Source organism: Megascapheus bottae, chromosome 13 (genome assembly GCF_031878675.1).
Source record: "Megascapheus bottae isolate mThoBot1 chromosome 13, mThoBot2.hap1, whole genome shotgun sequence".
NCBI lineage: Eukaryota > Metazoa > Chordata > Mammalia > Rodentia > Geomyidae > Megascapheus > Megascapheus bottae.
This window is the reverse complement of record NC_143521.1, coordinates 22,099,361-22,115,112: the sequence shown is the minus strand read 5'-3', so window position 1 is coordinate 22,115,112 and position 15,752 is coordinate 22,099,361. Positions and strand designations below refer to the sequence as shown.

Below are 15,752 nucleotides of genomic sequence, written 5' to 3'. Positions count from 1 at the left end.
TTTTGCCAGTCCTGGGGCTTGAAGTCAAGGCCTGAGCACTATCCTTGGATTTTCTCAAGGCTAGAGCTAGAGCCCTACCACTTGAGCACCACTTCTGGCTTTTTTTCTATATATGTGGTACAAAGACTAGAACCTAGGTCTTTGTGCATGCTAGGCGAGCACTGTACCACTAGGCCAAACTCCCGGCCCTCTTTCTACTTTTTGAAATGAGCACTGTCCTTAAACCTCTGGCCTGGGAACCTTCCCTATCCCTTCACCTTTTTTTTTTTTGGGCGGGGGGGAGGTGGAATGAGGTGGGGTGAGGAGACAGACTCCTCTAGAGTTCTCTCCAATAAGCTTACAAGTTTGTGGGTGCTCACAACAACTTATCTTTTGTATTCAAGCAGCTGAACAAGTTCATGCATCCAACCAACAACTAGTTATCTCCACTTGAATACTTGACACCTTCCTCAATAAGCCTGAGTCATTATCTTTTCTATAAAGCCAACTCCCTTTCTTTTTTTGAAGTTGTATAAGCAGATACGGTTGTTTAACAATGTTTCTTCTAAAATGTCCTAAGACTCTTGTATTTTTGATTCTCTAATCAGCTCTACCTTAGAATATGAGTTCTATCATGAAAATGAGATTGTCTCTGAACAGAACCATCCTTTATAACCCCTTCCTAAGCAATGCAACCTCAGATCTGAATTCAAACACCCTGACCTCAATTACAGAGGTTCCTAAAACTAGGTAAGTGTGCTTGCTGGGGATGGAATTCTAAGTATGCCTGTACTTAAAAGCACCAATAGCACCACTTTTTTTTTTCTGGCCAGTCCAGGAGGGCTTGAACTCCCGGCCTGAGCATTGTCCTTGGACATTTTTGCTCAAGGCTAGCACTCTGCCACTTGAGCCACAGCGCCACTTCGACTTCTTCTGTGTATGTGGTACTGAGGCATTGAACCCAGGGCTTCGTGCATGCAATGCGAGTACTCTACCACTAGGCTATGCTTCCAGCTCCTAGCATCAGTTTTTAATGCATTCTGAGTAGAACTGAAAGTTTTGAAGCCAAGAGCTACGGATTAGGTTTGCTGAGTTATTGTCTTTTCAACACCAGTCTGAATTACAAATTTGCTGAATAACTATATTTAAATAAACCACAGGAATTTACCAGTTATTTGTTGTATAGATCCGTTTAAACCTGTCATTCCATTAATTTCTCGAAATGTTAGGAATTGTCCTGTCTCAAGTTTGTGAGGATGATTTTCAAGACAAGTGACAATGCCAGGATCAGCCTGAAAATAAAAGTACATATTAAAAGGTCAAGTTTATATATTCTGTTTGCACAAATTCTGCCACACACACACAGACATTAGAAAATTCTCAAACATTCTAAGCCATTCTTTTATTTCATTAGTTAAAAAAGCCTAATGAAACTATCAAATTATTACTTTTTAAAATTAAATGTTAAATTTTAATTAAATGTTAATTAAAATTAAATGCTTAAATTAAAATCTTATGTTTAGTGAGAGGTTTTCATAGAATCCAAAAAGGAGGTTCACATATTTCATAGATTTAAAGATTTTTGTGACTTTTAAAATACATGTAAAGACTGATAGTGTTTGAAAGTCATGTTAGGCAAAGTCTATAAAAAAAGAGGATAACTTTGAAAATCAAAGAAATATATGAAGGAAGGATTAAAGATGGGAATCTCTCAGTTTACACTGCCCAATATTTAAAGTAAAGAAATATTCCATGGCTTATTAGCTTATTTCCTGCAATATTCCATTAAAGAAATTCCATCACAATATAGAAATCTATTCTATTACTTACAGCTTAATCTTAAAAACAAAAACCAACAGAAGATAAAATGTCCACTAAGTAGTAATATATCTGAAAGATGCACTATGCAGAAAGATATGCAGAATGCCTTTTCACTGAATTTTACTTAAAAAGGCAGGAGAGAAAACTGATGTCACACTGAATTTTAAAATAAAGCTTAATACTGGGCTTTAAAATAAAGCATAAAGTCAAAGCACAAATAACATTATGTCAAAATATATTATCTTTCCCATGTATTTATTTTTTGTGATCTTTTACTATTAAGACTACAAATAAAGTAAATTACTTAGCTAAAAGAAAACTATAATAATTTCTCCAGTTCTTTTAGAGAATAAAGTTTACAAGGAAAATCGGACAATATAGCATTTTTGTTTTTAGTTGAAGACTGTTACTTTTTAAACTTTTTTCATTTTTTAATTATTGCTTTAGAACGTAACAGATTAGAAAAGATTTTGTCTGAGATGACTTTAAGTCCTTTTAGGATACAGTCAGTAGTATATCTAAGATCTGACACTGTAAACATTCAATAAACTGTGAATCACAACTCAAGTCCCTCAGGAATAGTACACAGAACAAAACTGAAATTAAAATTTATGGCAGCAAATGTTGTTCTGTAATGTTAGAAGTTTCTTAATAATAATAAAATTTTATGTTAATCTTAATACAACTAAGTCAACAAAAAATATTCAAGAAATTATAATCACATTATCTTTAAAACCCCACAGGAAAAATATTGCTAGCATTTTGCTAGTTTCAGTTAAAGATCTTTATTAAGAAGTTCATTAATATAGTCATACTTGCGTTATATTTGAAATAAAAATTTCTTTTGATTCTTCTCCTGTTGTATCTGAAACTTCAAATGTATCACCAAAATCACAAAACAACCGTGACCAAATTCCATGAACATCTGCACTGATGAACTGTGAAATAGCAAAAAGAAGTCCTTTTATTCATATGAAGAAAACTATCTTAAGTCCTTTTATGTAAGTATATACTCTTTAGAATACATGAGCATAAACTGCCTATGAATCAGTTTAGGAATCAAGGAATTTATATTTGCTGAGTGGACATTTAGTGTAAGACTATTAGAAGCACTATCTGTGTACTGCTATCCCACCCAGAATGCACCTGATGTCATCTGACCTTGGTAGCTAAGGAGGGTTGGTTAGCTTTTAGGTGAAAACCTACTATTATCGGTGTATCATCATTATATGTTTTATGAGTTTTTAATATAACAAATGTCTGCTCTTGTCATAAAATACAATTGCAATACATATGAAACAATTACTTTTTTTCAATAGTCTGTAAGTGAATTCTTACTTGCTATTTTAAAATAATAAATGAGCATGTCCGTTTACCAGAAGAGGTAGCATTAATAGCTAAAAAGCAAAGAGCACTAAAACAAATACGTTCACTTTGTCCTCAGAATACAGCATAGTCAGAATCTATTTTTATCATTTGTACACGACATTTTTATAGTTATAATTATTGTTTCTACCTCACTACATTTTAAGCATCATTGTATTTTTCACTTTGATTACCAAATGTTAATATTTCTATAGCTATTGATGATTCATCAGTGATCATTTCTCCATGAAAATTAACTTTTTAAATAAAACTTTCCTTTTTTCCAAAAATTCATAGACAATGTTTCTGTGCTTAAAATTATTCCTAGAGGTACTAATAAAAGATAAATTCTTGTTCTGTAGTATGTCGTATCTAGCATAATGTGATATTTTTCTGACAAAACTAAAATATAGTTGTATTTGGATATAAAACCTACTTTCATCAAAATAAACTGTAACTATTACACAGCTCATATTATACATATTAAACAAAGACTATCTGAAAGTTCTTCAATCTTTTTGAAAAACAAAAACAACAAAATATGCAACAATTTCTTATCCCTACTCTCCCCCTTCACATCTAAGTTACCAATGTCTTTTAGCTGGATAACTACAGAAATTCCTAACTCTTCTAGCTGTCTCTTACCGTTACAACCCAACAATTCTTTTTCTTTTGTGTATCTTACATGACCAATTCCTACTTGAATCAAGGGGCTCTCGCTTACATTGTTTAATAATACATATTGACTTAGGAATTTAAATAGAAAAATATAAAATACAATATAAAAACATATTCCCCAAGCAATCAGAGCATACATTTTATAGATTCTGGGAAACTGTACCATGCTTTTTAAGTCTAGGGAATTTCTAAGACAAAAGGAATTTTGTAATATGACAAGTATTTTTCTATGTAGATCCTCTCAGAAATGTACTCAGATCACTTTAAAAACTGTTGCTATAATCTCTGTATACAGCAAGAACTTTTAAAAATACATCATATCAGAATTCACAACCTTAAAACTCAAATATTCGCAGAGATATGATATGGTCCTATCTCTACTCTGACCTGGGATCATTTACTTCTACTTTTTCTTTCCTTTTTTTTTTTCTTTCCCCTTTTGCCAGTCCTGGGCTTGAGTTCAGGGCCTGAGCACTGTCCTTGGAGTTTCTCAAGGCTAGAGAGCTACCACTTGAACCCCAGTACTACTTCCAGCTTTTTTCTATGTATGTGGTAATGAGGAATCGAACCCGGGTCTTTGTGAATGCTAGGCAAGCACTCTACCATTAGGCTAAACTCCTGGCCCTACTTCTACTTTTTCAACTCCATTTTCATGCTAGTTTATTTCCTTGTGCTGATCAAATATATCATGGTAACTTTTATACCTGTTTTTATATATGTTAATCCCTTTGCTTTGAATGCTTATTCCCAGATCCAAACGTATCTTTCTCATATTTTAGCAGACTATTCAAGTATCTTCTCAGAATGAACTTGCTCAAATTTCAAACTTAACAGAAATGGCATCAGTCTCTTTCCCTACTTCAGGTAAGTTTTTTATTCTTTGTTCATTTGTTTTCTTATGAAATAAAATTATTTAAAAATATATCACATATTTGTTAGTGTCATATACTTTTCTTATCAAATGGTAATGTTCCTAACTAAGAAAATCTGTTTGCCTTGTTCATTAAACTGGCATGTTTAAAGAGTATTCATCAAATGATAAAATAACGCTTAACATAAGAGAGGAATCACATGTTTATCATCCTTTTCAGGTATAGCCTTAACTTCCTTAATTTTAGCATATTGCTTAAAAACTTAGATCCTAGTTTAAAAATTTTTTAAATGATATTTATACCCAAAGAAAGGGTAAAGTTTTGCAACTGTCCTTATGTAAAAAGAACTTCTTACATAAACTTAATAAATAGCTAAAAGTTTTAAGAGAAAAAGTATTAATTTTTTTCCTTAGCTGCATATCATGTAAGAATTAAGTACTACCTTAATTGGAGGGAAATGAGAATGGCAAAAGTCATTGATCTTCATCTGCAATGCAAGTTTCATCTCAGTCAACACTACACACTGATGAGAATAAAAGAAAAAAGTGCACAATTACTTTGGCAAAACACAACTTATCCCTTTAGAAGTAAGAAATGACAAAAACAAAAGTAACACATTAGGAGAAAATTGTTCACTTTGAATTCATTCATCACCAGAGGCTTCCCATATGGCTTCTTAGGAAGTATATACTTTCCCTCTCCTTGATTATGGGCTTGATAATCTGACTTGCCTTGGCCAATGGAAAATTAGTGGAAGGAACATAAATAGGGAATTTAAACGTGTTTCAATGGTTGGTCTTGTTTTTCTTGTGTTTTTGTTCCTGTCAGAGGATACAAACTTTGTAATCTGGTCCCAGATGTGACATGCAGACAGAATGAAGAATCTGGGGTACAAGTCTAGCTAAACTGAGCCTAGAACAGCCAAATCACCAGTTGACATGGAGATGGAAAACGAAAAAACATACATATTGTTATCATCAGTTCTCAGTTTCAGGTAGTTCTTTATGAATATCACTGTTCTTATAAACAACTGATATAAACAACTGTTATTTGGATTTTCCTCTAAAAAATATTGATATGAATCCAGTAAGTCTTCTAACTTGAATTTTTTTGTTCTATTTTATACCACATCAGAGGTTACATCAGTTTTGCTGTATTGCCTTCATGTGGATTAATATTTAAAATGTAATGATATACTAACCTGGTATTGTCCTAAGAAGGAGAGATCTGTGTTTTCATTGAAAAAAACAGATGATGCTGACACATTAACATATGGATTTAGTTCTGCAATATGGCATAGTACAGCTTCAGCCCTAAAGAAAATTTAAAAATTAAGTACAAAATATTAAGATATATTATCATATTCCACATACTCTTGATACAAATCCAAGTTCAAAGGTCTCCAATCTTTTAATGATTTTGTAATACTAAAGATTTCCTTTAGTAACTGCAAAGAAATTCATTTCTGTGCCAATGTGCAAATGTATCAAAATTTGAAATATGTAAATAAAATGAAATACTTAAGTTATGGTAGAGGAAAGGTGTGATCATTTAAGCCACTAGAATTAAATTGGCGTTTGGATAAAGAATATTCTGAATAATCTGAGTTTAAAAATAATCTTATGACACTATATTAAAATATCTTCACCTATTTCTTCCCTTAATAACATCATCTTCACAGAGAAAGAAGTTGGTTCCTAGATCCCAAGCTTGGCATTTTTCTGTATCATGAATTGTAAGTGCCTTCAAAAAAAGGAAAATAAAAATTTGTTAAACTCTAGAATACCATAAAGATATTATCTTACATTGTACTGAAAATATACGTAAAAACATTTAATCTCACTCTGGATTAAGTATTGTTTCTTTCTACTCAAATTTACATAAGTCCAAAAGTTTGACAACGAGCTTCACCAAAGAATCATGTAAATTAGCCACACTTACAAATTACTAATGACTATATGAAGTAAATAAGGTTTACTTAGCAATTTCTATCAAGGAAACATGCGCTTTTACTTTGACATAGTAATCCTACTTTTCAGAATCGATTTCAAAGACATTCTTGAAAAGATACAAACATATCTACCTACAGAAGTACTACGTATAGTACAACTAGAAATAATCAAAATATCCAACAATAGGGAAAACAGCATAGTATATGATCTACATACACAATGTATATACATGCAACTCCTCCAAACATGAGATAGATATTTATTGTTATGCAGTTATTTATTTATATTTGTGGGCCATGGAACTTGAACCCTGGACCTGGACACTATTTCTGAGCTCTTCAGCTCAAGGCTACAGCCCTACCCCTGGAGCCATAGCCCCACTTCCCCTTTTCTAATGATTAATTGGAGATAAGAGCCTCAAGGTGGTTAGTTCTGGGCTGGCTTTGAACCTCGATCCTCAGACCTCAGCCTCCTGAGTAGCAAGGATTACAGGCATGGGCCACCGTGCCCAGCAGCTATACAGTAATATTAAGGATAATGTTAATTGAAAAAAACCAAGATGGAGAAAAGTCAAGATGGAGAAAGGCAGAAATAAAAACATACACAGGCTGGGAATGTGGCTTAGTGTTAAGTGTTTGCCTAGCATGCATGAAGCTCTGGGTTTGATTCCCTAGTACCACATACATAGAAAAAAGCCAGAAGTGGCACTATGGCTCAAATGGTAGAATGCTAGCCTTGAGCACAGAGAAGCTCAGGGACAATGCTCAAAGCCTTGATTTTAAGCTCCAGGACTGGAAAAAACAAAAAATACACACACAGAAAGAGAACAAGTACATATGCTTGCATTAGCTTACACTGAAAAGTAAATAAAAAAGAGGTGACCTAGAAAGAGAAAGAAAAAAGGGATAAAGAAGAAAGGCTTATTCAATTTTCTTTTTCTAGTCCTGGCCTTGGGCTGAGGACCTGAACATGTCTTTGGGTTTTCTGAAAGCTAGAGCTCTACTAAGTGAGCCACTGCACCACTTCTGGCTTTTTTTCTGTGTATGTGGTACCGAGGAATCAAACCTGGATTTTCATGCATGCTAGGCAAGCACTCTACACTAGGCCAAACTTCCAGCCCTTATTTGAAATTATTTTGTTTCATAAACTTGAGTGAAGTAAGTCTCACCTAACTAAATTTAATAGAATCCTTAAAAATACAAAGCCAAATGAAAAAATAGACTAAACTATTTACTGAGTTTTTACATGAATACCTAGAAGAATTAAAGTGACTTAAAACAGTTGCCTGCCAAGTTTGTATGGATTCTAAAACAAGATAAAAAAATTATATTAGTTCCAATAGCACACTGTAATTAAAATACAAGTTGTTATTCTGAATGATATTACGTTATATATAAAGTAGGATAAATAAGTAAGTAGTTAATAGCATTAGAATTTAAGATGCTTAAGAGTAAGGAAAACAAGATAAAAATACAAAAACAAAATAATAACACATGTGAATTTGAAGTTTGAGATATTTTATAATCCTACATATAAAAAATCAGAAATTTCTGAACTTACTCATGATGAATGTTCTAGCTCTGTTCATTAAATTAGAGACACTACAGGAGCTATTAAAAAGATGCTGAAACTTGAGGATGCTAACAACCAAAAATGGAAAAATTTTAGAATCAATGGAAATAACTAGAATGAATCAAAACAAATTCATGAATTGTGTGGATCCACAGGTTGTGAATATGTATACATGTGCACACAACATAAATACACAGAAAGTCAATCCACTAGTCATTGATTTTTGAAAGATGGTAAACTAAGGAGAAAATAATAAAAGCATTTATCATGCCTTTTGTACATTTATAACCTAAACTTTTGTGCAATTATCTGGCAAATGGAAATTTTCTTTGAAAACGTTATTTCATCTAACAAGAAGGGCAAGAATGATGAATATAACAATGTTGTCTAGATAATGATTACTAAGAGACATAATTAATAACAGTTAAGGTTATATAATACAATGTCTGAGATTTACATAAAAATAATTTGGCAGTTGCCTGAGTACCAGTAGCTACTTGAGAGTTGGGGATAGAAAGGAAAGCTTCCAGTTTATGGCCATATCTCAACCAATAGCTGGGCACGGAGGGGGTTTTATCTGTCATTCTAGGTATTAAGGAGGCTGAAATTGGTAGTAGGGAGACAGGGGCAAAAAATGTTATATGATCTAAGAGCAAAAGAAAAAGCAGGCTCAGATACAGCAGGAACTTAATATAAAAAGATTATAATCCAAGCAAGATGCTAACTCAAAAAAAATGAACCACTTTCATGTACTTTTCAAATTTCCAGAGATTTTTTTAAAAGAAATAGTACAGTATTAAAGCAATTTTGGTATAAAATGATGAAACAGTAAGTTCAAGTGTGAACAATATTATTGATACAAATGGGCACAAACAAAACAATTCCTTTCAAGTTTTCATGGCAAAGACATACTTACTTTAATTCCCGCAAGAACAAGATTCTTTGCTATAAAGGAAAAAGAAAAAAGGTATAACACTAGGAATCCAAATTAAATATGGTTTCATGGAGCTTGGTCATCATTATAGGATAACTTTTTTGTAGCTACAAGAAATACAAATACCTTGTCTTTAGAAAGTCAGAAATACAGATTAAAAAAAAACATTTTGCATAATTAAACCATCCAGAGACAACTATTCCTAAAATATTAGTGTAGTCTTCCAGACATGTTTTATGATTGTACTTTCTACCATAACAAATTAATGAATATACAGAAGTCATTAATAACTATTATTATCACCAAATATAGAAAATAAAGGCATTATTGCTTCCTTCTGGAAGATCATATCATTACCATTAAAGTCTAAGCTGAATATGATCAAGGTTGCAGATCTAATTTCCTTTATAGGAAATAAAAGAAAGTTAAATTTTTAAATTACCTTACGTTATAAAAATGTCACACGAAATCATGACTAAAATACTACTTACCTATTTCCAAACCAAGGCCACCCATACCACTTAAGAAAACATGGGACTGAGCCATCTTCTGCATTGCTGTATCTCCAAGAACATACCTCTGTCGACTGAGACACAATGAAAAACAACAAAATTATTTTGCTAAAATTATATATAATCCATAAGGTTGTCTGGAAATGAACAAAATTATTCACTAGATCTGCCCAGAGTTATTTTGGATCATCTGTATACTTTTAAAATGTTCTAATTAAAATTTGAAAATTCAGATAGTCTGATTTGCAATTTCCATTTTCTCAAGGCAACCAACTGTACTGACTAATGTATCCTCTTAAAATAGCAAGGATTGACATTTCTTCCTGCTCCTCACACGTATTATCATCGTGGTTACTACAGATAATTAAATTTCCAATCTTTGCCTTAAAACTTTTAATACAGGGCTGGGAGCATGGCCTAGTTGTACAGTGCTTGCCTAGCATGCACAAAGTCCTGGATTCGAGTCCTCAATACCACATACACAGAAAAAGCCTTTCAATAGAAACAGAATTTATGAGGCAAAAATCTGGTTCATTTAGAATTGAACTGATTTAAAATTTCTGAATACTGCTTTATAGGTAAAAGCTACAAGAGTGTTATTTAGAATTGTTAGGTTATATACTAGTAGCATTATTCAGTTAACAATGAGATTAAAAATACATACACATTTGTAATTTTTTAAAGTCAGTATTTAAAAAGGTAACACTAGTGTTTATCTGAATGAACTCTGAAAAACTTGATGATCTTCCCAAGATAGTATAAATTCTAATAAATTCTTATAATTTGAAAATGAATTCAGTATAAAACAACAAATAACTTCAGAAACCACTGTGTATTATTTCCTTCTGAAAGGATACACTTATTTGAGAAACTGGTATTTTGTTTCTATAGTTCAGATTTTTTTTTTCTGTCAGTTGTGGGGCTTGAACTCAGGGCTTAGGTGCTGTCTCTAAGCTCTTTAGCTCAAGACCACCACCCTAACCTCTTGAGCCACAGTGCTACTTCCAGTTTTCTGGTGGTTAATTAGAGATGAGTCTCATGGATTTATAGTGTCCAGGCTGGCTCTGAACTGCGATCCTCAGATCTCAGCCTCCAGGTAGCTAGGATTTTAAGTGAGAGCCAACGCATCCGGCTATAGTTAGAATTTTTATACTCAGTTTAGAATCCGGAAAAAGTGTTCCTTTCCTAGATGAAAACTATCAAGTTATTCTTGCTATTTCCTTACTTGTTCACTAACAGAATAAAAGGTACACTTTTCTTTTTTCTTTTTTGTGCTAGTTCTGGGCTTACGCTCAGGGCCTGAGCACTATCCTTTGGCTTTCTCAAGGCTAGTACTTTGCCACTTGAGCCACAGCACCACTTCTAGTTTTTTTCCTATGTATGTGGTACCGAGGAGGAGTCAAACCCGGGTCTTTGTACATGCTAGGTAAGCACTCTACCACTAGGCCAAAATCCCAGTCAAAAGGTACACTTTTCTTTTTCATCCACTATTCAAGATTTGTTTTAGGAAGTAAACTATCCAGTATTAGTATTTATCAAATATCTATTGAAGCCTGTTTTTCTACTTCATATAACTAGAAATGTTTTGTGTATTTTACATTTCTTTCATGTGTTTATTTTCAAGTGAGCAGTACCTCCTGTTTCCTGGTACTTAGCTGGAAATAAGTCTCACAGATGAATATTCGTCTAAAGTGGGGCTGTGGCTCAAGGGGTAGGATGGTAGCCTTGAGTTGCAGAGCTCAGGGACAACGTTCAGGCTCAGAGTTCAAGCCTTACAACTGCTTAAAAAAAATTGTCTTAGGGGTGGGGGGAGGGAAATGGGGACAAAAACATGAGAAGGGGTAGCAAATGTTTGTTAAGTAATGCACCTTCTATCTGGCTAATATAATGTAACCCTTCTATTAATTACAATAAAAATATATTTAAAAAGAATATTCATCTAATACATATTAGTATATAAATTACCTTTAGCTACACTTCCTTTAATTTTCACTTTTGTCAAGAAAATGGTGGCTCACCTTGTATGTGCATTCCTAACAGCATATTGCAATATATTGTAACACTATCACAGTAACATAGTAACAATAGACATTAAGTAGGTAGGCCACATTAGTGAATACAGCCAGTATGAAGAAATCACCAAGGCTGTTTCAGAAAGTCCTAGATAAGAAAAAAATCTCCCTTTTTTTGAAGGAACAATATTTCTCTATAGTTTTTATCTATGAGTCCTAGTTTAAGTCCTTGGAACCACAGAAAACTCATCTAAGGTCTCTTTGATGTAACAACTTTCCAAACATTTTGGTATTCAGAATCCTGTGTTCCTTCTCAAGGTCAATAACCCCAATTCTTAATTCCAAATATGGCATCATTTTGAATCACCATCAATTTTCTCATCACTTTTTTCTGGAAACACATCAATAATCTTTGCTATTTGCATATATATATTTATTAAAATAATTGATTTGGGTCAGGCACTGGCTGAGTTTTCTGTATACAGAGATCACAAAAACTTTATATGGGACTCTGAAGGTATATATTAAATAAGATAAAACACAAAATAGTTAGCAAAATGGCATTAACATGCTACTACAAGAGATAGATCATCAAATAATAATTCTAGAAGGTAAATAAACTAAACAGAAGTAACAGAAATCATAGGAATCTAAAATACAAGAATGATTATCTATGAAAGTGAGGAAATGATTTTCATCTAAACTGAGTTCTGAAGAATATGATTTCAAAAGTTGATAAATAAGATGGTAAGTTCCCTAGACTTCTAGGCAAGGGGAAAGCATGAAAAAAGGATGGTTCATTAGAGACTCATACATATTCTTAAGACTGCATAACAAGGACCAGATTTAGTCTCTTGCTTTAGATAACTGAACACTGGCTAAAACAACTGAAAATGGCAGATTTCAGATACTGGACAATAGGCAACTCAAGATAGTAAGTGCTGAGAAGAAGAGCAACTGATGTATGCCTTATTTTTGCTAACATTTATAGTTTCTGCTGCAGTGATGGGAGGGAAATCCAGACTAAATTTGGTGGTCTACTCGAATTAATGAGACATCTGTATATTGAAGGAAGTTAGGATTTGTAATTGATGTACCAGAAAGTAGAGAAATTCAGAAAGCATACTAGAGATCTACAGACGGTTTTTCTTCAATTTTCAGCTGAGTAGGTTATTAGTACATATATAGGAGGAAACAAACTTCAAAGAATCACCTGAAAGAGTGAGAAGAACTGTTTGGTACTTAGAGTTGGAAAAGTTTTGTGTTCCCCTTTAGCCAAGCAGGAAACTACAATATAAAGGGCATTGGAGAGAAAATTAAGAAGGGTATTGCTCCAGTAGTGGAAAAAAATTAGCTCTAAATTTAAGTCTCCACTGGTTTTCAGCAGAAAACCAAGCTGTGAAAGAAACAATCTGTCTCCAAGTAGCTTGTGTCCTTGAGCCAAGCTCAAGAGTATTTAAAGGAATTCAAAATTTTTCAGCATTCCAGAGTGCCCTAATGATATTCAAATCGACTACCCAATTACTTAACAATAATAACCAGAGAGAGAGAAAAAGCAAGTTTCAATATCTGCATGGTACTTACCTGTATAATCCATCATCAATTTCCACAGTTTCTGTTGTCATGATGGGCAAACTTTTACTTGTACTGGAGGAAAAAAGGAAATATAGGAAACAAGTATAACTACTAAGTATTCATATTCTATAATATTCAATAATAACTCAGAGAATCCAATTGTCCCTGCTTCTTGCACTCAAGAATATTTACAGAATGAATTTTGCAATTAAAATGAAATTGAAGGTAAACACACAATTGTGATAAGGTATACTTGTAGTGATACACCATTTGCAGAAGTGTGTCACAATTTTTCTGCACCGTACACAAAGAAAAATGATGACATTTGTAGGAATCACAGAAAGCAGAACAGCTTATGAGCGGAATGAATCATCCTATGATGGGAGTCCTGAAACCACCATCATCTTGGCAAAAGCACAATCTGAATTAGAATGTGCACTGCTCAGTCAGGTGCCCGTGGCTTAAGCCTGTAATCCTAGCTACTCAGGAGGCTGAGATCTGAGGATCACAGTTCAAAGCCATCGTGGGCACTAAAGACTTAAGAGACTATCTCTAAGCATTAGAAAACCGGAAGTGGCCCCGTGGCTCAAGGAGTAGGGCTGTAACCTTGAGCTGAAGAGCTCAGGAACAGCGGCCAGGCTCAGAGTTCAAGCCTCATGACCAACAAAACTAAACAAAACAAAGGAATATGCACTACTCTAATGCTAACTGCAGATTTAAAAATAATTTGAGTGTAGACTAGTGGTAAGGTGCTCTGCTAGCATTCATAAACCCCTGGGTTCCATTCCTCAGCACCACATACTAAGAAAAAGCCAGAAGTGGCTCTTTGGCTCAAGTGGTAGTGTGCTAGCCTTCAGCAAAAAGTGTCCAAGGACCTGAGTCCAGGCCCTGAGTTAAGCCCTAGGACTGGCAAAATAATAATAGAAAATAATGTGATAATATGAAATTTAAGTATGTAGCTTAAACTTCTAAGCCAGATATCAACAAATAAGAGGACTAAGAGACCATCTAAAAAAAAAAAAGCACACTTAGAACAGGCCTTGTCATTTAAAATATAAAAATTCCTTACACGTGGCATAGTCTAAGTTTAGTGAGTACAACTTTTGAGTAAGAGTATACACTCTTCTTTAAAATTATCTTTAAATTAAGAAACCAGTTACGAATTCAATCCGTCTTGGTCAGTTTTACCCCTTTCAACATTAACTCTCCCAACTCGGTGGTATACCCACTGAATCTTTTGTTGCATTCCCCACTATCTCCCAGTAACTTTGCTGCCTGATGATATGCCTGAGACTGCTCAGAAAGATGTGCCTTACTGAATGCTTCAAGTATAGGGGGAAATAAAAAATCCGATCTATGAAACAATAAAAATGCCGTTCAACTAAGAGGGCTGTTCTGTCGGTATTACGTCGTAACTTCCAAGTAAATGTGGCAATATTGGCTAAGGGCAGACAGCAACGATCTCTTCTCTCTCCACCGACAGTGTCCTAGGAACGGAAAACAATAAAACCCACCGCGTCTATTTCTGGTAGACAGTCTCCTTACAAGGAGCAGGATGTAACCACCAGCTTTATTTAAGGATGCGAGGACCGAAGAGGGAACAATATGCCAACCCTGGAAAGTGTCGAGGGAACTTCCAAGACCCACTAGGAAAAGAGGAATGGGCACCCCGTATTGTTCTCCCTCCCCCCATTCTCCCCATGGTTCACAGACGTCTCCGGGATGTCCAGGCTCTGCCACCGATTTCATCCTTACTAGTCCCCTCGGGTGACAGTTTTCCGAGGAGGGCCCCGGAGGAGGAGGGAGCCCGGAGACACGCGGGGAAATCACGGCGGAGGCCAGACTGTCTGGGCCGGAGACCCTGACCTCGGGGGGCGCTGGGGGAAGGAGGATGCGGGACGCCTCCCGAACGGGAGAGCCCCGAACGAGAGGCGGACTTTCTCCTCAGGAGAGCCCGAGGCGAGGGAGGCCGGAGGCGGAGGAGGCCCGGAGGCCCGCGCCCCGCCGCCACACCCACCCCGCGCCCCGCGCCAGCCCAGGCCGGTGCGCCGCTCGCAGCCCGCCCGGGAAGCGGGAGGAAATTAGTACAGCCAGAACCCCGTTTCTCCCGCTAGCTCTGGCTTCTTGGCGCCCACACCGTCCGGTCACCTGCTGGTCCCCCAGGAAGAGCAGGACGCTTCTTCTCCCCGAAGCGCGGCCACCGGCTGGGATCCCGCCATCGTCTTTCCCCTACCTCTGCTGCTACTCCGCCAGCTACGGAGCGAGGAAGGGGGCGGGGCGGTAGGGGTCAAGGGGCGGACCGCGACGTCACTGGCGGGGCGGACCACGCCACGCTTTCCCGTCAACCCCGGGAAGACATGACTTCCGGTTTCGGGGTGGCTGAGGGCGGGCTCTGTGGCAGGTGAGTAGAAAGGCGGGCTTTAGCCGACCGGAAGTGAGGCACAGAAGGAAAGCCTGGGGAAATTTGTGAAACCGGAACT

General features: G+C 35.7%; 1 protein-coding gene across 1 annotated transcript in view; it reads right to left on the bottom strand.

Moving 5' to 3' along the window:
* The window catches only part of Uba6 (ubiquitin like modifier activating enzyme 6), a 59,196-nt gene extending 43,677 nt beyond the window's left edge, over positions 1-15,519 (bottom strand). The window contains exons 1-9 of the mRNA XM_090343500.1: positions 15,421-15,519; positions 13,282-13,344; positions 9,665-9,759; positions 9,156-9,184; positions 6,364-6,458; positions 5,917-6,028; positions 5,158-5,238; positions 2,616-2,738; positions 1,148-1,271 (exon numbers count right to left, since the gene is read on the bottom strand). Of these exons, the coding sequence (XP_090199626.1) occupies positions 1,148-1,271; positions 2,616-2,738; positions 5,158-5,238; positions 5,917-6,028; positions 6,364-6,458; positions 9,156-9,184; positions 9,665-9,759; positions 13,282-13,344; positions 15,421-15,491 (793 nt within the window). The 5' untranslated portion in view covers positions 15,492-15,519. The remainder of the gene's footprint in view (positions 1-1,147; positions 1,272-2,615; positions 2,739-5,157; positions 5,239-5,916; positions 6,029-6,363; positions 6,459-9,155; positions 9,185-9,664; positions 9,760-13,281; positions 13,345-15,420) is intronic.
* Between the last annotated feature and the right edge of the window lie 233 nt (positions 15,520-15,752).